This window comes from Onychostruthus taczanowskii, unplaced genomic scaffold (genome assembly GCF_017590055.1).
Source record: "Onychostruthus taczanowskii isolate IOZ18803 unplaced genomic scaffold, ASM1759005v1 scaffold55, whole genome shotgun sequence".
NCBI classification, from domain to species: domain Eukaryota; kingdom Metazoa; phylum Chordata; class Aves; order Passeriformes; family Passeridae; genus Onychostruthus; species Onychostruthus taczanowskii.
In genome coordinates this window covers 4,815,484-4,836,880 of record NW_024503124.1, presented here as the reverse complement: position 1 = coordinate 4,836,880, position 21,397 = coordinate 4,815,484, and the positions used below count along the sequence as shown (strand labels likewise).

Below are 21,397 nucleotides of genomic sequence, written 5' to 3'. Positions count from 1 at the left end.
ATTAACTGTACCCTTTTTAATTGTTTTGTTAAAAATGTCGTCGAGACACCATGAATACAAGTACTGCAGTTACAGCCATACAAAAAAAGCAATACAAATTAAGCAGCTGAATACAAAAATACATTGAAATACATGAACACCACAATGGAACTCGGAGCACTAAATCCCAATCGTGTAGGCGTGGAAAAAAATTAAATAAAAACCTTTTTTTTTCCGTATTAGACAATGTAGTTTTCTCCACTTCGAACAGTTACTTTTGCTAGTTATGTACTTCACAATTTCTTCTATGTACAGCATAGAATAAAATACTTTTAAAAGATATGACATTTTTCATCCTCAATATGTGATATAGTCTCTTTTACACTAATATTGACTGCAGGAATAAAAACTGTCCGTGTCTTACATCAACTCATTGGAAAAGGAGGAGCGACGCTTTCCTTTGAATTCATTCCCGTGAGGTTTTCCATCAGTTCAAGGGTTTGGCAGTCCTGGAACGGCATCTCTCCCGGGAATTCATGTACATAATATTGCTTGGATCTATACAAATGTGGCAATCGGATCTAAGTGGTGGTTGGGAAAGAGGCAGCTCACACATATACAGCTCTGGGAATTTTCCATGACTTATTTACAATGAAAGTGCTTTTCTCAGCTCTAACACGATCCGGGGGGATTGGTTTCCTTTCTACAGGTCAATTATTAGTCTCCCTGAAATTGGAAAGAAAAAGGATTCTCTAGAAAATACCACAGCTTTGCAAACACTCGAGCGTACTGGAGAACTGCGTGTGGTTCGGAGATTAGCAGCTGAAAAGTGGTGGGAATTATAATTTAAAAATAAATAAAGCCAAAAGAGGTAACCCAGGTACAAAACAGCAGAGAACTGCAATACCCACAACGGTAAAAAGACTCCAAAGCCGTCTGCTAACAAAACGGGGAAGCAGTTGGATCGAAAGTCTTGAAAACATCTTTTAAGGATTTATCATCCGACTCCCCGTTGGGATCGCTCTCCGGGGCCTGCGTTACCTGTCCGGGCTGCCTCACCTGCCTGGGGTCGCTGTACTGGGGCCGGATTAATCCTGACAGAGCCTGGATTGGGAGATTATGGACGGCAGGGGCAGCGCTGGAGTGTTTAGCCTGAGATTTACTGGTGCTGTTTGCCTTGTCTGAAGCAGCTTCTGCTGATCCTTCCGTGGGTTTTTCCGTGTTGGAGGCAGCCTTCTGCTGGGACGCATCTTCCACGAGACTCGGCTCATTTTTACTGGAATTTTTCAAAATACTTTTTTTCTGGTTCTCTCCATTCTCTCCCGAACTGGCTGGAGCCGTGTCCGAGGATGAGCTGTGATCCCTGGGATCGTACAAACTGATCCCACTCAGGATGGAGCCGGGAGTTCCCAGCCTAACACCACTGGATGATAATTTGGGTGCATAGGGAGGCAGAGCATCGGGGTCGGATTTCGGAGTCGTGGCTTCCGAGGGCTGGGATGAGCTGGCAGCAGCTCTGGCGAGCCGGGGGTCAAATTTGGGAGGGTGGGAATCCTTCCCGACTCCGTGGTGAGCATCTGCACTTGACAGTCTATGGAGTCTGGGATCAACGTTCTTTTGCAAGCGAGGATCCCCCAGTTTGCTGGAGCTACTGGCATGGGAATCTGTGGATGGATCCAAGTAGCCACCCCGGCCCACAAGGCTGTTTTTGGCCTTGGCAGCGAGCCGGGGATCTGCTGGCATCGCGTTGGGGTGTGGATCGTTCTTCAAATTCCGCAACTTATTCAGTCTCTGGTCAGCAATGAGAGGAGGGAGAGGCAAATTGATGGAAGAGACGGGGTCGGGTTTGGGCAGAGGGATTGGGAGCAAGTCCTCGGGGGCCCACACAATGTGCTTGGCAAAGTTGGGTTTCATCAGGGTCACATCCATCTTAATGTGGCTGAACTGCCGCAGCTGGGAGCGGGGATCCCGTAACGTGACGCCCGGCAGAGGTTCCAAGGGAATGAGGAAAGCTCGTTCCCTCAGCTCTCTCTCCGAGTCCTCCTCGTCATCATCCAGCCCTTTCTGCTTGACCTTCACTCCGGCGTGGGCGTGGTGCAAATCCAGCTTGGCCCCGGCCAGGGAGGGGCCGGGATGGCCGCCCTCGCTGACCTTGTGCATCCGCGGATCGCGGGCCAGCCGGGGATCCAGGGACGCTGACTCCGAAGGCTTCCTGGGATTGGGCCTTGGAGAGGCCCGGAGTCTGGGGTCAGCAGCCTGAGGCCCCACACCTTTGTCTTTTGCCAGCCTGGGATCCGTAGGCATCCCAAGCATGTGCTGCTCCGTGGAATGTTGTTGCCGATTCCTAAAGTTTTCGCTTTGTTTCTTTAAGGTTTTGAGGATTGATTTAACACTGCTCCCCTCTTCCTCCTCACTACTGGAATACCAGTTGACATTGTCATCTAAAAATAAAAGGAATGCCACAAAATTTAGATTATTCCAGCAAATAATTCTTAGAGGATCCAACACTCCCTAACAGGAAACTCCTCAGTAAAGTCAAACTGAAATGATCTGATATTAAATCACTCCCAGTGTCATAAAAATCACAACCTCAAATGACCAACATCCATTTAATCAAAGAAATGCCGTAACACAAAAACCTGGAGGTAATGGAGACAGAATGCAACACAGCCTGGGAGTGTCCCCATATTCTTCAATATTAATTTGGGACAGTAACCTGCTTTCAAACAATCCTTACTGGATCTAGTAAAAAACCATATCTAAAATCTGAGTCTTGATAGGAGAAGGAAAAGAAAATGGCCCCTTGCAGTGGTCTTTAATCCAGGTAAATTACGAATTTTCTGCCTTACTTAAGCCAAATTCCAAAGTTTGTAGGAGAAGTTGAGATTCAGGAAGGGAAGAAATTACAGTATTTTATTTTAAAGGATATCAGAGAAGCAAAAAGCTGCTCTATAGGAAACAGATCAAGAGGTGCACCTGAAGAAACAGGATAGAGGATGCACTTCCAGTCCTGGCAGCGAGAAACAACCCCTCTGGTCCAACAAGGGATTTTCCAAAGTAATTATCAACCAAAGGACCTTTTAAAAGTGCAACTAGATCCAAAAATTATTCACTGGAGTCAGGATGGACTGAACCTACACTAAGATTCTAGAACAAGCTGGGAAGAAGAGCTGAAAATACTGAGCTGCTGCTGCTTCCAGTAACTATTCCCAATAACTGTGAACAGTGACACGATGTGAGTCAACGTCAAGCGATTTGTTGACCACGGCCATTAATATGATGAGAATTCCAACCAAATCCTGCTCACCTTCATCTTTGCTCATGGCCCTCTGGCCCTGGCTGCTGGCAGAGTCTCCATCCCGTTGGTGCTTCTGGCTGAGCCTCACATACAGGGCCTTCTGCATGGCGGGCAGGAAATCGGGCACGTTGATGCCCTGGTTGTGGCCCATGTGGCCACCCATGCAGTCCGACTCGCCCCCGCCCGGGTGTGACTCCGGAGCCATGAGGTGAGCCTGGTGATCTGTGAATTCCCCGTGCCATGCTCCATCTGCAGGACAAAACTCCAGTTAGCAGTTATCCTAGAGTAATGTTGACAGCTATAAACATGGAATCATGGAATGAATTGGGTTGGAAAGGAGCTTAAAGGACATCCAGTTCCATGCCATGGCAGGGACATCTTCCCCTATTCCAGGCTGTTCTAAGCCACATCCATCCTGGCCCGGAACACTTCCAGGGATGGGGCAGCCACAGCTTCTCTGGGAAAACTCAGCCAGGGCCTCCCCAGCCTCATAGGGAAGGATTTCTTCCCAATATCCCATTTCCCCCTAAGGCGGCCTCCCCAGCCTCATAGGGAAGGATTTCTTCCCAATATCCCATTTCACCCTAACGTATAACATGACTTAACAACGCAACTGAACAGCACGAGCTGAGAAAGCCAGAACACTGAAGACATTCCATGAAGTTTCTATCCAAAATTCATCCGGCAGATGTCCTTACCTCCAGAATTATTGGCTGGCTGAAAGTTGTGTACAGCTTGGTGGGAATAATAGTTGTCGTAGAAGTCAGCCGGGTTCTGCATGGGCTCGTACTCCCCGGGCATCTGCTGGTACTGTGGCCCCGGGGGGCAGTGATTGTCCCTTGGCATGTTCACCATGTGTCCCTGCACTCCAGGGGAATTGTAGGATCCTCCCATCCCTGGCGGGGTGAGGGGTGGCCCACCCTGCTGCCCCTGCATGGGCATTCCAGTCTGGTTCTGCGGGCCCATGTATCCCGGGGGAACGCCCTGCATGGGGGGGCTCTGCGGCATTCCCGGCCCTTGGGGGCCTCCGCAGGGATGGTGCCCAGGAGAGCCAGGGTGCATCGGGGGCCCGTTGTGTCCTTGGGACATGCCAGGACCTGGCCCTGGACTCGAGCCTGGATTGTACATGTGCTGGGAATGTGGGTCGTTGCCCTGGAATGGCGGCCGCGGCGGTGACGCGCTGTTGTAGAAGCTTGGCGGCCTGGAAGCAGAAGAAAATCAAGGAATCAAATTTTGGACCTACAAACACCAACAGTTTGGCTCTCTTTGCCCCCTCCCACTCTTATTTGACCTGACATTGGATAAAATTCCCAAAGGAGCATTATTTTCCAACTACACCCATTCCACATTCCTTAACTTGGCCAAAACCACTTTTCCAGTATTTGCTCATCTCCACCAGTCCTGCCCAAAAAAAGCTAACTACAACAAGACTGGAGCAGGGAACAAACTGCTCCACCTGCAGATGAAGATACAAACCAAGAGTCAACTTCTGGAAGGTCAGGCCTAAGTTCCTTTCTATGGAAAACAGGAAATAATCCTGGTATCAACTATCTGGCAGATCCTCAACTTAGCCCAGAATCCTGACAGGAACAATGATTAAAAATTAAATGATAAAAATCCAGGAGAGTTCTCCCCAGAATTCCAACACCTACTTCTTCCCAATTTTGTGTGCCAAATCCACAGTGGGCTTCACAACGATTTCAAAAAGAGATGGGATTTTCTTATAATCTCCTGAAGGATCCTGGTAATTCTCCATGTCGGACTCGGAGAAGGGATATTGCTCCGGGGGGGTTGGCAGGAGTCCGACCCCCGGCGGGGGTTTGGGAAGTGGAACAATGCCCCGCTTCCGGAGTTCCTCCAGCTCCTTCTCATCTTCATTTTGGGGTTCCTCCTCATTATTCAAAACCTGGAACAAAGCCATGTGGCAAACATTTAATCAGTTTTCCAGTATTCCAGTTCAATTTAGTCTTGCGCCTTTTATTGAAATATTATTTCCATATTTAAATAAACAACTTTCCTGTTATTTGCTAAAATACTGCTGGATACTGACATCCAACTCAAAGGAATTCTAAACTCATTTTTGGGAGTTGTTTTTCAGGACACCAAATCCCAGCCAAGAAAATACTTCTCTATTTCAGGAAGGAACAATTTCCCAGAAGTCCACTTCTTTCAAACAGGAGTGGAAGGAATTATTCCAAGATTCCTCAAGTTTTTAGTGTTGGATTCACACCCATTTTTTTAAAACCTGGTGGGCAATGACTGGAGAGGGAATATCCCAATAAACCAGAGCTCAGGGCTTCCCAGAGCACATGGAAAAGGCTCCTCCATCCCTTCCCCACTCCAAGTGCAGCAATCCCAATATTCCCAGTACTCAGATCGCTCACCTTATCCAACAGCTCCTTGGTTTCCGCAGTCAGGGGTGCGTGAGAGAATTTGCATTTATCTCCTTGATAACACTTTGCTCCTGTGTGGTAGAACTTGCAGGGGAATTCATGTGAGGAAGGAATTAAGGATTTCTAACATTTTGGTAAGGTTGCAGAATTCAGCTGGCAGCTACCCCTCAATTCTTCATCAGGAATTCATTGTTATGGTAGGAATTTTGGAAGCTAACAACCAACTTACCTTTTACTTCCATTTAAAATCCTCCTAAAAATGGCATTTTTGTGGCCTTCAGATTTAATTTTCCAGTTGTGATTAAAAAGGGAAAGGTCTCAATACCAGAGGAAAACACCAGAATAATGACAAAGAGGAATAGATCAGGGGTGTAAAGGTGTGGATAAATGTATCTAGAAGTCCAGGGATTTTATTTTTGAAAATGTTACAAATCAGTCATTTTATATTTAATTTTTCCTCTGAAGTATTTGAGAAAAAGAATCTTGTAATTTATCTACACAGTAGATGGCAGAGTCTTTTAAGAGACATTCCTTTAGAAATCATTTATATAAAAATAAATAGAAATAAAATAATAGAAATTAACATTTCAGGTGAATTTAGAAGTACTTTTAAAGGATATTGTGCAAGTAAATGCAGTTCTCTCCTTTGGTGCAGTAACCCTGGATGTAAAACTTACAGATTTCCTTTTTCTTTTCAATCTCTGCATCATGATCAAATTTACACTGTTCTCCCTATAAATAAATTGGGGAAAAAAAAAAAGGAAAAACCATTATCCATCTGAAATGCTGAGAAATTTAATTCCATAGTAAAAAGAACATCCTCCTCAGCTGAATTTAGATTTTTCATCTTTACCAACATTAAATTCCATTACAAGCAATAAAAACTGTAAATAGAGGGGGGTCTGAACATAGAGAAAATTCCTGGATTGGAATTCAAAGGAACAGATGGAATGGTGACAGAAAACAAACCCTGTTCTCTGCCTTCACCTAGGAATTTGCATTAAAAAGGCAATGAAATAATATTTTATTGAATTGCTTTAATATATTCTGTTATTCTTTAGGATTACTTTGCTGGATGGGGGTCTGGGAATTTTTTTAGGATTTATTTTCCTGAAAAAGACACCAAGTGCTCTTTCAGTCCCTTCTAAAACTGAAGGTGGCAGCAAATAGTCATCAGAGCCAAAGGTATTTAAAGGCAGCAAGAAACACAACATTTCACTTTTATTTCTACCATTTGGGTAGGAAACAGAAAATTCCACTGCTAAATCCCAAGGAACCAAATAAAAATGAGAAGCATTCAGTGGTTGTGTTTTCTAAGAATCCCACTTTTTAAAGTTTAGCACCACAAAGCAGTTCCCAAATAAGCAGGAAATAATTTAATATATTCAGGAATTATTGCCTCTTTAGATTCCAGACTTGTGAGAAATTATGGCATTAGTACATTATCATTCTCAGGGTAAGTTTAAGATGTTTTTATTAATAAAAACATCAATTTTTATTATAATTTAAATCAAATGTGTAACAGAAGGGGATGTTTTTCCACAAGTAATTCCATCTAGAAATCCTCAGCACACCAGAAATCAAAATATTGAGTTTCAACACCCAAGTTTGTTAAAAATTTATCTTAAAAAATAATTAAATTTACCTTAATGCACCTCCCTTCAAGGAAGTATTTACAGATCTGTTTGCCCTTGTGCTCCACTGTGTGCTGGTTGATGAACTCCTGGCTCATATTAACCCATTTCTTCACTGGCTTGCCATCCTGGAAAAAAAAAAAATCCACATTTTATCAGCTCCTTCTTGGAGCACTGGTGATGCAGATACTGGGAATAAGGACTGGAATTGCAGGTACCTCATGGAAGCCATCGGATCCTTTATTGCCACCTCTGCCCCTGCCGCGATCTTTGCGCTTCAATTTCTTTTGCATTCCACGCCCTCTTCCGACGTTGTAGTTGTTCCCTCGTTGGGAAATGCCTGGAAAACAGGAATAACCTCATAAAAGGATCACAGAAATTAAGGGAAAATGATTCTCTCATGGCATCAAAGAGAGACAAATGGAATAAATTAAATCCCTCCCTTTCTACTGTTGAAAATGTTATTTCTGATCAGCCAAAATATCCCAGGAAAACCATCCCTGGCAGCTTCCCTCATCCAAGTCTCCACCCCAAAAATGTCACCAAAACTCCCCTTACCTTTCTGGATCCCTTTCATGCCCTGTTTCTTCACTGGTTCCTTCGGGAATGGAGGTCCCAAATCCCCACTGGAAGTCTCTTTAGCTTGTCTGTACTGTTTGAGCTGGTCAGCAAAATCCTCATCCTTTTCCTCCTCGTTGTAATTGCCAAAGTTTTCGTCACTGTAGTGACTGTAGTTGTCATATTCCTTACTTTTGACATTTTTTTTATGCTGCATTTTCTGGGAACTCATGTAATTCCCTGACACGTGTCCATGCTGTAAGGAAAGGTACTGCATTAGGAAGCAATTCCATATTTCCAAATCCCACCCCTCCAAACTGCTCTAAAAATCTATTTATGGAGCTTTTTTTATCATTACCAGATTTGCCCAAAAAAAGCATCAGTAAGACAGGGAAAATCAGCTATTCAGGAAAAATTAATAATTTTAATTTACCAGCTGAAAAAAGCCAGGAAAATTGAGCTCCCAAAAAGCAGGATCAACTTTAGATATTGAAAAGTGGCTTTTCAAGAGTTTTGTCCTTTGAATCCAGCCTAAATCCAGTGCAGGCACTAAAAAGATTCCTTAATAATAAAGATCCCTTAATTCCTGATGCCACGATGGAAGAAAAATTGGTATCAGGCTTATTTTCTACCACAGATCCTGCTTTACATCTGGGAATCTCCTCAGGGAGATGAGAACTGGATGTGCTTCCAGAAATCCAGGAGAACAGGCACAAGGATGGAGCCAAACTTCCAAACCCACACTGTTTATATTTGTATTTTTGGAATGTCACCTCAATAAGGACATGAGGAATGAGTTTGAAACTTCCTACCTGACTGAAGGAGGAATCATAATCCCTGTAGGAAGAGCTGCTGCTTTTTTTGTGGGGCCTTTCCGTGCGCTCCATGTCGGAGTCGTGGCTGTAGTCGGAACTGTCATCGCTGGAAGGGGAGTTATGCTAGAAAACAGAACAAAAAAGCTGGGAATTTTGAGGAAATCATCTTCTTTCCATAAATATAATGAGCACAAAAGTGATAAATTTACATTGTGCATCTTATCCTAAAAACTCTCAAATCTCTCTGGTTCAGCTTCCAAGTCCTGGGCTTAACTTTGAACATTTAAGACCACTTCAATTCTTAATGGTAATAAAACCATTTTAGTTCCTTTGCCAATTTCTTGGATCCTTGTCATGGACACCCCTAAATCAAATCAGCACTTCCAAAATATTGGGTTTTTCCCTAACCTTATGCTTGTCCCGTCTTCTTCTTTTGGATTTTTTCTTTTCCTTCTCTTTTTTGCGTTTTTTCCGGGATTTCCGGTGGCCTTTCTCGTTTTTCTGTTTATCGTCTCCTTTTGAGCCGTGTTCCTTCACATCCTCATAGGCTGCATCATCTATTTCCCCATCTTCCAGCTCCCCATCTTCCCTGGAAGAGGGATACCAGGAAGACAATAAAATTGCATGTTATCATCCAGCTCGCCTGTCACTGGAAAAAAACAGTTATGAAGTCTGAAGCAACCCCAAGCTGTGATTTTTGGGATAAATGGATATGCCAGGGAGAAGACAAGACTGCTGTATGACTTGGAATTTTTTGAAATTACATTAATGAAATAAAACTGGAACATTAATATCCCTGAAACACCTGCAGCTATCCCAAAAATCCAATTATGTTTTGATGATACCAGTTAAACTCATTCCCTCAAGGATCAATTAAAATATCCTCTTCCATAAAACACCTACAGAAAATGCTCCTTGGGAACAAGTTGTTCCCATGTCCCAGTTCCTCTGGGAATTACACTCATGGATTTCCACTTCTGGGATGCATCCAGGACTGGAATAACTTTCCATGTAAACCAGTCTCAGTAATACAATCCCTTGGATTGCATGGCAGAGGGAAGATTACAAAAGTCCTCTAATCTCTAAAGTTCTTTCCACAACATCCAAAGCATTTTCCAAGGACTGAGCTTCAAGAACGAAAAAAAAAAAAAAAAAAAAAAAAAAAAAAGGTGGGGAGAGAAGGAAAAATGAGGAAAAAGAGGGAAAAACCCAACAACTGGATAAATATGGATTGAAAAGATAATGGTCAAATATACCATTTCTTGGAAAGTAAATTATTTTTCAAGGAAGTGCCAAGGCAGGAATTCTCATCTGGTTTAGCTGCTTTTATTCCCATTTCAATCCCAAACTGGAGCTGTGCACCAGGAAGGGAGAGCAGAACCTCCTTCTCACAAGTTCCCCCCTCTCCCACAACCTCCAGACACTTGGATCTAGATGGATATGTGAAAATAATCCCAGAAAACATTCCCACTGTCTGAGTGGATTCCTAGAGCAGTGCTCAAATGGATCAGAAAGGCACAGAAGCCAAATGATCTTCCAGGGAAAAGCAACCTGACGAAATCCCTGGGCAGTTCCACAAATATTTGGGAAGGAAGAATGAAAAAATCCTAATTCTGGTACTTCAATTTTATTTCTAACCTCCAAACCTGGATTTTAGCTCCCCTTCCTTGACCTTATTTCAGGTCATCCTTAAAAATAGAATTCCTTATGCCCAAAGAAGATTTACTCTAGAAGCTCCTTAAGTCCAAGATCCAAACCCAGGATGCATTTTCTGAAGTATTCTGGGAATCTTTAACCTCAAACATTACTGAGGTTTTTAAACTTTCATTCCCCATCTTTTTATTTAAAAACAATTTTACTTTAGGTTAAAATTCCCTGATGGCTAAAATTCCCCAAATTTTGATACTAAGGTGCTGCTTAAGAAATTAGGAATTAATAAGGAAAATAACTCCAAACAACAGAGAATTTTCACTGGGAAAATCAAATAAAAGCAGAGGGTGGCTGGGAGCAGTAAAAAGTGAAAGTAAATTAATTTCAAGCTATTTTCTGGGAAATCTGGCACTGTTTTTTGTGTAAAGAAACTTGCCTCCAACTTATTCCTTACCCTGCCATGGATTTACCCACACAGAACCAAGAAATCCTCACAAAATCCTTGCAGAAAAAATTTTTCCAGGACCCCTGTGCTGGAAGGCTCAGACCCTTCATCACCAAAATATTGTCAACAACAGGAATTAACTAAAACTAATTAAAGAACATTCCTGTCACGAGAAAACTGCATTAAAACAACCTTCCAAATTGGAATATTCAAAGTGTGGACAGACAGGGTTTTAAAAATTATTCTTTACTAAGTAATTTCTTTATCATTCAACAGATCAACTCAAATCAAACTATTAACAGAATTCCTGCTGCTGCACAAATTGATTGGGAATCACGAGGTTGCCAGTATGGGTGTTGCCTGCAGTGAACTGGTTTTACTGGTCCTACATTTGCACACCTGATGTAACACAAAAACTTCAGAGTTGGGCCTTTTTTGAAGTGAATGAACTCATTTTACAGAGCTAAAGTTTTAGAAAAAGTACAAGTTATGATCTCCCAGGTCATGTGTATTGTTGCTCTTCACCTCATAAATTAAAACATTATAAAGCAACACTTGTAAATTAAAATTAATTAGGTTGTTAGGTGGCACTTATTGGCTCTACTTCACAATTACCAGCGTCACAACTGGTTGTACTGGTGGGAACAGCTGGTGAGAGGATGAGAACTCCAAGCTGGAAAAACTCTGCTCCCAGCACTACCTGGAGTCACTCGGGCTTGTCCTCAAGGATTTGAGAACTGCAGATATTTTCAATCCCTGAAACAGTGAAAAGTCACAGCCTGATTGCAGGAACTCCACAGCACAGCTCTGCCCCAGCTCCAGAGATCCCAGCGGGTTCCTGGTGTGCACTCAGAGCGTGACACAACTTCCACCCCTGCCAAGGACAGCAGGAAGGGGAAGACAAGACCCGGTAGCTCTGGGCTCTGCCTTGGACTTGCACTAAACCCCAGGCCCATTTTAGGGATCACTTCCCAAGGACAAGCAGGAAGTGGAAAACAAGCACCAGCAGCTCTGGGCTCTGCCCTGACCCTTGCACTAAATCCCAGGAGCATTTCCCAAGGACAAGCAGAAGGGGGAAAATGAGCACCAGCAGCTCTGGGCTCTGCCCTGACCCTTGCACTAAACCCGAGGAGCATTTTGGGACCACTTCCCAATTTATAACACAGAACTCGGGACTCTTTTCTCCAACGAGGAAACAGTTTTGCATTTACCCACAAGCTTTTCTTTTTGTTGTCTGTTTGTTTGGTTTTTTTTCCCAGTGTTTCCCTGTCCTCTGAAGTACCACAAATGGTTGTGGAGCTGTGTGGGAGGAGGCCAAGCCCTGGGAATGCCAAAACCCCGGCGTTTTTAACTCCTGCAGCTTTGTCAGGAATGCTCAGGGTAGATGTAGGCTCAAGCACTGGTAACTGCCACCCTGGCACAGTATTTTTGGAACTAGTTAGGAAGGCCAGAGCTGCCTGGAGAAAGGATTTGAATTTCCAGCAGCTGCAGGAGAGAAAAGGAGGGAGGGAAGGAGGGAGGGAGCAACAGAGGTCCTTTCACCAGGAACAGGACTCTGGGTTTCTGCGCATGGGGATTGAGAGGTGGCAAAGATAACGTCAGTCAGCCCTTAATCTGCATAAAAAAGATCCAGTTAAATGTGTAAGGTGGAATCTGGCAAGAAAATGACGTTAAATATGGCTCTAGTGAGAGATTGTGGTATCAACAAAAACAGCCAAAAATAAAAAACCCGCCCAACTCGGAGCACCCTTTCCTGCCTGAGACAGAGAACAATGGTGACATTCAACAGACACCCCCTGGAAAGTGCAATTTATGGAAAGAATGGCAAACAGCCCCCCTTCCCAGCCAGAATAAATCAATGAAGATGTAAAAACGCATGCATTCCAAAAGGAAAAATTAAAACCTTGCTAAAAAAAAATGCACTTTTAATGCAGTGACACCCCCCCTCCCCAATTTGCATTCCCCACCACCACCACCCCGCTCCAGCCTGAAGGTGACCTGCCCCCCAAAAACATCGTTAACCCCCTCAGGCACATTAACAGAGCATCATCATCAGCATCAGCATCATCATCATCATTACCAGCATCACCCCACTAAGTACCACCATTATGAGAAGCGGAGAGAGAGAAGAATGTTACTCGACCTTTCGTCCCCTGCATGTTGCCTGTCAGAGTCGGGCATGTTTGGGTCAAGAACTGGGTTTGGGGGTTTGGAGAACAGGCTTTCAAAGGCCATTGTGCCTGGCTGTGGTGTGGTGAGGAGGAGGAGGAGGAGGGAGGTGGAGGAAGGCAGGGCCCCGCCGCTGCCCGCGGTGCGGAGCGGCGGGAGGAGGCGATCCCGTGCCCGGTGCGGGGATCCCGCCGGGGTTCCCCGCGGGCGATAACGGCGCTGCGGGGCCTTACCCAGGCCGGCAGCTCCCCGCGGGCCGCGCCCAGCCCGGCGGCGGCGGCGGCGCGCACGGCCGCGCTGGGGGCGGCTCGGTGAGGAGGAGGAGGAGGGCCGGGCCCCTCAGTGAGGAGAGATGATGAAGGTTTGCACTCACGGTTACTTAGTGAGACACTAACGGGCACTCAGCGCCCGGGCCCGGCCGCCCCGCGCGGGCGCTGCGGGGAGGCGGTGGCGGCGGCGGCGGCTCGAGCGGCAGCCCCGGGGCACAGGAGAGCGGGAGGACACACACACGGGGGGAGGGAGGTGCTGCTGGCCGGAGATGGCGGCCCTAATTCTTCCTTACAAACATGGCGCCCGCGCGAGGCACTCGCACAAAATGGCGGCGGCGGCTGAGGGAAGAGAAGGAGGAGGAGGAGAACGGCGGCAGCAGCAGCGGCGGCAGCGGCCCCCGGCGCTTTGCCCGCACACGCTCGCTCAGCGCCCGCGGCCCGCACACGCCGCCACCGCCGCCACAGCGTCTTCCGAGCCCGCCGGGGCCGCGATGTCGTCGCGTCCCCTCACGCCGCCGCCGCCCGCCGCGCTCCTCCTCCTCCTCCGCCGCCACGGCCCTGGGCCCGCCCCCCCCGCGCGCCGCCATTGGCCGCGGCCGCGGCGTCTCGCGCGCTCATTGGCTTTCCGCCACGCCCGTCAACGTCGCGGCGACGTCACGCGCGGGCCCCGCCCTCCTCCGCTTCCCCTCGGCCGCCGCCGCCGCCGTGCGCGCGCGAAGGGGGCGGGGGCTCGCCGCGCGTGGTGTCACGTGCCCCGCGCCCGTCACGTGATGGCGGCGTCCGGGGAAAAGGGGGGAAAAGGGAGGGAAAGGGGGAAAAGGGCGGCGGCTTCCGCCTGGCGAGAACCGGGACGGGCACCGGGAGTGGGAATGGGCCTCCCCTCCCGCCACTGCGTCATGGCCGCCGCCCCCCCTCCCCTCACGCACTGTGGGCAGCGCCCCCTGGCGGCCGGTGTGTGTGAGGGGAAGCGGCCCGTGCGTCATTAATTAGTGACGCTCGTAATTAAACAGAGAGTGTGTGGCCCCGGGGCGGGACAGAAGCGGTCCCTGGAGTCGCCGTCGGGGTCAGGGCGTGACAAAATGCGCGATAAAGTGGTTCCAAGACAGTCACTTAATAAAAATGCGGTGGGCGAAGGGAAGACGTGTTTGTCAGAGTCACTTCAATGACGTTTAATCAAAACGTTCCCGGGAAAAGTTACATTTTTATCCTGTCCAGGCTGTTTCCCTGCCTCTCGGGGCTTTTCAGGACACAGAACTCGGCTTTATTCGGTGCTAGCAACCGAATAAACTTTATGAAAACAAGGCGGAACGCTCGCATGGATTCCCACGGCGTTCCGAGCGGGAGGAGCCTCAGATCCTTAAGGGAAGAATCATCTCCCTTGGGCCTCGCACACCTGAGCAAGGCAAAGAGGACCCAGGGTCCAGATCATCAGGGAAATCAGGTAAATCCAAGGAAAAGGCTGGAAAACAGCATTCCCACAGGGGACGAGGTGGCGGCGGCTGGGGAGCGTCATTAGGGCTGCTTAGGACTAATTATCCCCATCAGCACAGGTGGAGCCCTGGAGCTGATGCCCACAGGACTCAGCACCATCTCCCCAGGCCATAGGCAAGGAAAAAAAGGGATTCTAAATCTGGACTCGAAGGAAGAATCCTAACGTTTTGGTTAAATATTCTGGGGTGGGAAATGGTGGTTTTGGGACAGCACATCTGGGGCCAGCTGTGCCCACCGAAGGGAAGCAGAAGCATTCCTGCTATTTTTTCAGCTCCCAGATATTGTTTTCCCAAATGAAAGCTGTGTTTCAAGACCAGAAGAGCCTCGCTCTGCAAATTCCGACCTCAGGAAGTCTGAAAGATGCCGGAGCGGCTGCTCTGGGAAGGGAAAAAAAATCTCCTTTAGTCAATTGGAATGGCAGCCAGAGGTTGAGAAAGGCAAAGAGCCGAACTTAAACTTTTCCAGGGCTGGAAGGGAGAAACCAGCTCACCCTGGCCTCGGGAATTAGGAAAATGTTGTCAGTTTGGGATGGTGCCGCAAGGAAAAGCCTCCGGAGCGTGGTCCAGGCGCCCGTCTCCAGCTGTGTTATCCGGAGAAAGCAGCAGATGGAAACTATTCTGCCTTGTCAGGAGCTTGTCCTCTCCCAGATTCCTGGTTTTCAGCTCCCAGATTTTGTTATCATCCCACAGCAGGGTCATGGCCTGTTGGAGGAGCATGTCCAGCCAGGCTGGGAAGTGGCAGGGAGAGGAGCAGCCGTGCTTCTAGAAAAGCATTTTCTCCTAATTTTTGGGGATATTTTTGAAGCACTCTGGAGTTTTCGCTTCCCTCCCCCAGCACAACCCTGGGATACATTTTCCTGCCCAGCTCCACGTCCAGCCACAGCTCCCGCCAATCCAAACATCCTCCATCCGCTGACAGCAGCCCTGAATGTCCCTTCTTGTTCTAGTGGAGAGATCCAACCCCTTCCCAGGCTCCTATATCCCCCAAAAATCCAGGAGCTCAATCCCCCAGAGGAGACATCCATCTTGGGAAGTCTCTTTCCCCAGGACACGGAGTGGGAATGGTTTTAGTGGGTGCAGCTCAGCAGGATGTAAGGGAGTGAGGATTCCCAGGGGAAAGGATGCTCAGGGATGAGGATTCCCAGGGTGAAGATTCCTTGGGGGGAAGGATACTCCAGGCTGAAATTGCTCAGGGATGAGGATGCTCTGGTGGGAATGAGCCCCCTGCTATCAGCCAGCCCCTCCCAAACAAAACAAAGCAGGAAAATAAAACCATGGATAACAGGTTCTTGCCCTCCCAGACCCCAATTCCCCTTGGACTGCTCTGGGTGAGCATTCCCCCCATCCACACGTCCATCAGGTGCTTCACTCCAGTGACATCCTTTACATCATCCTTTAATTGTACTAAATCCAGTGGGATGAGGGAACATGCAGAACATGCACAAGCAGGAGGGTGAATCCCCATGGGAAAAGCTGAATCCCAGCTCTTCCCAGCATTCCTATGTCAGGATGGAGGCTCTCAATGATGAAGCAGGGAATATTCCCACCTCCACATGCAGCTGAAGCTCTGCTGTGAGGAGGATCCATGGGGGATCCCCATTTGAGAGGTTTAAGGAGCAGGGATAGCCCTGGAATTCCTCCTTTGCCCCACTTGCCAAGGAGGACGCCCAGGTGGATGTTCATGGAGTGCTCCAGCCCTGGTCAATCCCAGGGGATTGAGGCACCAGACCTCGATCCCCACAGGCTGCCAGGGGGATTCTCAGCATCCAAAGGGAAGTGAAGTGTGTTTTTAGGGAGCAGGACTGGGTGCAACAAGGCAGGGGAGCAGGAAAGGCCACGAGCCTCCGTCTTCCCACACACTTGGCTTCACTGCTTCCTTAAGGAAAAAAATGGGAATTCAAAGGAAATCAGGGCTGTGGTTTCCTTCAGGGCTGTGGAGCCGGGATGAGGATGGGGCTTCCCACTGCTTGTCCACCTCATTTGGTGGTGTAAATCCACCTAGATACGTGTAAATCCGCATGGGAAGAACAACTTTGGGACAGAGCGGAGAGGGGTCCGGATGTCTACAGAGCAGCTCCAGCCTGGACTTCCCCTGGGAGCCGCGGGATGCCGAGCAGGGAGCAGGAGCCACCCCTAGAACTCGTAAGCCGAGACGAAGAGAGTGATTTTGGAGAGGTGCTTGGCCTGGAACGCGCGATCCAGGTACTCGGCCATGTCCACGTCCACATGGATGGTGCGGGGCCCCTGCAGGCTCTGCACCAGCAGCAGCTCCCCGGTGTGCCGGTCCGAGCGCTGCACCACGAAGTGCCCGCGGTTGTTCCCGCCCGCGATGCCGAAGCGGAGGCTGTCGGGGCCCGGCCGGCCGGGAGCCGCCGCCGTGGCCATGCGGAACAGCGGCGCCGGAGTCTGCAGCTTGGAGGGAAGAGGGAGGTAATGGAAGGAGATGGTTTTGGGGGCCTGGTGGCACGAGCGACTCTCCATGGGGCACGGGTTGCGCTCGCACTGGCTGCAAAAAGGAAAAGCAACGGGAGATTTTTCGGGAACGCGGCCTCCGCGCCCCCCGCCTCGCTGGCACTGGATCCATAGGGATGCCGTGCCGTGGATTTCGTGCCCCGCACTTACAAGGGGGAGGTTTTGACGTAGGAGACGTTGCCGGCGGGCGGGGGACACTGGGGGGTGACGCACTGGAATCCCCCCCCGGTGTTGATGCAGGTGCTCCCGCTTGTGCAGTTGTCCTGGGATAGGGAGCACTCATCAATATCTGGAAAAGAGGGGCGGGAAGCAGGGTCAGGGCCTGGAAGCCTCCAACTGAGCTCACCTTTCCATCAGAAAACAGGCAAAACCACTTTGAAACAGGTTAAACATTATCTAAAAAATATGGGAGCATCCTGGAATTTCGTCTTCTCTCCCCAAGGTCTGCCCCAGGCCAGCATGGGTTAAGAGCAGCTCTCTGCCAGCAGGAAGGCAGCTGCTTTTCCAAACTTTCTGCTTGATTGTTTGGAAACACCGTCCCTTTTTATTTACTGAACACCCGTGGGACGCATGGCAGGAGCTGGAATGCAGAGGATTTGCTGGGAGCATTAGTGAGATGCCATGGAATACAGGAAAATCAGGAAGGAATGGGGAAATAGGGATTTTCTCACCCTGAACTGCAGCAATCAACCCTTCAGGTCACAAAAAATTCCCTGTTTTACAGGAGCCTTTCAGCAGTTTTGGCCTCCCACCATTCCCACCCGCTGCCTTCCACTTGCACCCCAGTTTCCTTGGATTGGGGGAGATGCTTCCACTCTTTGAACTGATCATGGAATTCTGGAGGTTTAACATTACTTTTGTTTTTTTACAGGAATTCCCTGCTCCAGGAATATCCCCTACAGCCACAGTGGGGTCATCTTGAAGGAGGTGCAGACCCAAAGTGTCGCTCCATCATCCAGAGGGGAGAGGGAAAGGGATAGGAGGGAGAGGGAGAAGTGCAGCCATGCTTCCAGAAAAGCATTTTATTTTCATTTTTAGGTTTTCTTTTGAAGCACCCTGGTGGAGTTTTCCCTTCCCCAGCACAACCCTGGGATTCATTTCCCCACCCAGCTCTGCATCCAGCTGGAGCTCCTGCCAATCCAAACATCCTCCATCCGCTGCCATCCTGCAAAGCATCACTCCATCACCCCCCTCCCCTCTACACCAGCCTTTCCCTTGGATATGGAGAAAAAAGTGGGGGAAAATGGCAGAGCACTTGGGACCAAGGGGATTCCAGCCTCCTCACCTTCGCAGCTCTTGCCGTCGCCCAGCAGGACGTATCCGGCGGGGCAGGAGCAGTGGAAGGAGCCGGGAATGTTGACACAGGCATGGGCGCAGAGCCGGGGTCCCCCTTGCTGCTGGTACACCTCACACTCGTTGAGGTCTGCGGAGACAGGGATTCACAAGATCTCACTCCAGCCTCCTGGGAAAACCCAGGGAGCGAGCGCGGGCTGGAGGAGCGGGCATGAGGTGGGTTGGGAAGGGGCTGACGGCAGATTCCAGGGAATGGGAGCAGCAGCACGGCGGCTGCTTGGGGGCTGTGACGCGCGGTGTCCCGCAGAGGGCGACACTGGGCCCAGTTTGCACTCAGCCATCCATGGCTTGGATCAAGGGGCTGGAGCCTCCTGATGGAGCTTGGAGCAGCCCCCGCTGGAGATATTCCAGAACCAGCTGGACCCAGCACATCCTGTGCCGTGTGCTCTGGGATGGTGGGGCTGAGCCGCTGCGGTCCCTCCCAATGTGATTCTATGAGGGGTTGAGGGGATCAGGCACCGAGGCAGCCGCGCAGCCCTCCCGTATCCCGGCTCACCCTGGCAGATCCCGTTGGAAGCCGTGCCGCTCATGTGGAAGCCGGGATCGCAGCTGCACTGCTGGGTCTGGGCGATCTGGGCACAGCGGGGCTGCCGGCTGAAGGCCGGGTCGTCCGTCACGCTCCAGGTGGGAGGAGCTGCGGGAAAACGGCGGGATGGGGAGTTGGGATGAGGTGGGGGATGAAATACTCCCATTTATCCCCCAGCAAGGGTCACCCACCAGTCTGAGCCTGGTACTGGCACGTAGCTCCGGTCCACTGCGGGGGACAGAGGCATTTGAAGTGGTTGAGACCCTCCAGGCACGTCCCGCCATTCTGGCAGGGGCTGCTTGAGCACTCTCTGATCTCTGCGGGAAAAGCAGCCACGTTCCATGTTATCTCCTTTTGGGAAGCAAGGCTCAGGAGTGCTGCACACACTGGGATGCTTTGGTACCCTGTGGCACGTCATAGCCAGGATACCATTTCCCCTCATCTCTCCTGCTGAGCTGCTCCAGCTGTAATTCCCAGTTTTCCTTAAGACAGAGAAATCCCAAAACCATGGGAGCTGCAGCATCCCTGGAACTTTGGGGGGTAGCTGCGATCCCTCCCCATTTGAGCACCTCGATATCCCCCTGTGTTTATATAAATCCATTTTCCCAAAGGATATTCCAGGGCAGGCAATGAGCAGTACCTGCACAGTGGGCCTCCTGCCCTGTCCAGCTGCCGTTGGCCTGGCATATCCGTGTGCTGGAGCCCAGGAGCTGGAATCCTGGATCACAGGCGAAGTGAACCTCGTGATCCACCAAATATTTGGTGCCAAACTTCCTCCCATCCGCAGGGGCTTGGAGGGCAGGACAGGTGGCTGCAAGACCATGGAAAGGGGATGAGTTTGGAGGGGGCCCTATCCTTCCAAGCCACCCTGTTTCCCTGGAATGCTGTCCCAGGGACTCACCGGCGGGCGGCTCTGGGGCAGCCTTGGCCAGGGAGGCGTGGATGGTGCTCAGGCGGCTCCTCACAGCGCGCAGCCCTTCGGAGAACCGCGTCTCCTGCCCCTTCAGCAGCTGCTGCATCTGCCGGATGGCAGCCAGGAGCTGCTGCCTGCTGAGGCAGCTCTGCGGGAACAGGGATAGGGAAAGGGATGGGGACCTCCCTGTGCTGCCCCTCCTCCCAGGAGCCAACCTGCTGCCCGTGGGAGGAGGCCGGAGCGGGAGTTCCGCAGCATCCGATGTTCCCAGAGCGCACTGACTTTGTATTTTTCCCTGCATTTATCCAGATCCAGGAGTATTTTCCACCTAGGCCTGCGCTCCAGGCAGGACTGGGATCGCTTTGTGGGAGAGATGCTATAACTCATGTTTCATCCTGCAGGAGCTCCAGCCCTGTCCCACTTCCACATGACAAAAGAAGAGGAAAACAGCTGTCTTGTGAGCTCTGCCGTGGCCAGGAACGCTGGTGGGACTCCTGCCTGCAAACCGATCGCTCCCACGGGACTGACTCATGCCGGAGACGGGCACCGTTATTATGGGATTCCTGCGGAATTGACTTGAAACCGAGGAAAAAGAGCAAAGCCGTTCCCAGAGCTCAGAAATCTGGGGAGCGCAGTGAGGAGAGAGCGCACAGGGTCTGGGCTGGGGGGCTATGGAATTCCAGGAAAGTGAGCGGAGGTGGTGGGCTCTGTCCCACCTGGTCGAAGGGATTTCTTCCCCCCTTTCCATAACAGCACTGTGGAATGATTCCCGTTTCCAAAGAGCTGCTGAGGGTGGAGAGAGGACAAACACAGCAGCCCAGGCAATGCACTCGGTGTCCTCTGCTTCCCCGGGAGCAGGTTCGGGGGTCCCGGGCTGCCGGGGGGGATGAGCCGTGCTGTGCTGGCAGCTCTGGAATACCCCGAGCCCAGAGGAAGGGAGGCAAAAGCAAATAGATGCTGGCGCGTCGCTGGCTTTAATAAACAGCTCTTTGTTAGGGCTGGGTTTAACTCCGTGAGCCAGCGCGAGCTCCGGCGGGATGCTGAGCCATCGCAAAGCTGGAAAATCCCCCCCCCCCCCAAAAAGCCCCAAACGGGGGATCCTTTGCTCCCGGTGTGCTGGGGGGCAGCTTCAGGTGTGGGGTAAGAAGGGCGAAAAGAGCCCAAAAGAAGCCGCGCGCGCTTTAGGCGCGGCTCGTGTGCAGTTTGAGCGCGGCTTGGGGCTTTGCCCACCTGTTTGCCGGGGCAGCGCTGCGGGGCTGTCGGGGCTCACGGCAGCGAGCGGGAAGCGGAGAGGAGCCCCGCGCCCCCCCCAAAGCCCCTCCCGGGGTCCCGGTCCCCCCTCACCTGGGCGGCCGGCGCGGCCGGGAGCGGCAGCAGCAGCGGGCGCCGCCCCCGCGCTGCCCCGTGCAGGGGACGCGGCGCTTCCCCGCCCC

General features: G+C 50.2%; 2 protein-coding genes across 5 annotated transcripts; both read right to left on the bottom strand.

The window, feature by feature from the left end:
• Position 1: 1 nt before the first annotated feature.
• ZC3H6 (zinc finger CCCH-type containing 6) lies at positions 2-13,452 on the bottom strand. 4 transcript variants are annotated; one of them, XM_041417154.1, is made up of 13 exons: positions 13,210-13,327; positions 12,916-13,104; positions 9,086-9,266; positions 8,675-8,800; positions 7,863-8,118; positions 7,523-7,644; positions 7,316-7,432; positions 6,291-6,402; positions 5,662-5,771; positions 4,930-5,183; positions 3,976-4,478; positions 3,287-3,526; positions 2-2,420 (listed from the first exon to the last, which is right to left on the bottom strand). In XM_041417154.1, the coding sequence occupies exons 2-13, from the start codon at positions 13,005-13,007 to the stop codon at positions 919-921; spliced, it is 3,615 nt and encodes a 1,204-aa protein (XP_041273088.1). In that variant the 5' UTR covers positions 13,008-13,104; positions 13,210-13,327; the 3' UTR covers positions 2-918. The 4 variants fall into 4 exon arrangements, with proteins under 4 accessions (XP_041273088.1, XP_041273089.1, XP_041273091.1 ...); XM_041417155.1 differs by lacking the exon at positions 12,916-13,104 and having other exon boundaries at positions 7,523-7,662; positions 8,672-8,800; positions 13,315-13,452; XM_041417157.1 differs by lacking the exons at positions 12,916-13,104; positions 13,210-13,327 and adding an exon at positions 11,382-12,880 and having other exon boundaries at positions 7,523-7,662; positions 8,672-8,800.
• A 2,627-nt stretch (positions 13,453-16,079) lies between these two features.
• Positions 16,080-20,370, bottom strand: FBLN7 (fibulin 7). The gene is made up of 7 exons (XM_041417228.1): positions 19,953-20,370; positions 19,692-19,862; positions 19,243-19,368; positions 19,022-19,159; positions 18,458-18,595; positions 17,323-17,461; positions 16,080-17,206 (listed from the first exon to the last, which is right to left on the bottom strand). Exons 1-7 carry the CDS (start codon positions 20,263-20,265, stop codon positions 16,834-16,836), a joined length of 1,398 nt encoding a protein of 465 aa, XP_041273162.1. The 5' UTR covers positions 20,266-20,370; the 3' UTR covers positions 16,080-16,833.
• Positions 20,371-21,397: the final 1,027 nt, after the last annotated feature.

Bases quoted from the DNA above. Each gene is read 5' to 3' on its own strand.
- FBLN7 (XM_041417228.1), bottom strand. From the start codon at position 20,265: ATGCAGGGAAAAATACAAAGTCAGTGCGCTCTGGGAACATCGGATGCT. The intron at 19,369-19,691 runs GTACTGCTCATT...CTTTTCCCGCAG, and splicing joins GCAGGAGGCCCACTGTGCAG to AGATCAGAGAGTGCTCAAGC. The intron at 17,207-17,322 runs GTAAGTGCGGGG...TCCTTTTTGCAG, and splicing joins TACGTCAAAACCTCCCCCTT to CCAGTGCGAGCGCAACCCGT.
- ZC3H6 (XM_041417154.1), bottom strand. From the start codon at position 13,007: ATGGCCTTTGAAAGCCTGTTCTCCAAACCCCCAAACCCAGTTCTTGAC. The intron at 9,267-12,915 runs GTCGAGTAACAT...TCCCTCTTCCAG, and splicing joins CAACATGCAGGGGACGAAAG to GGAAGATGGGGAGCTGGAAG. The intron at 8,119-8,674 runs GTAGGAAGTTTC...CTTTCCTTACAG, and splicing joins ATGATTCCTCCTTCAGTCAG to CATGGACACGTGTCAGGGAA.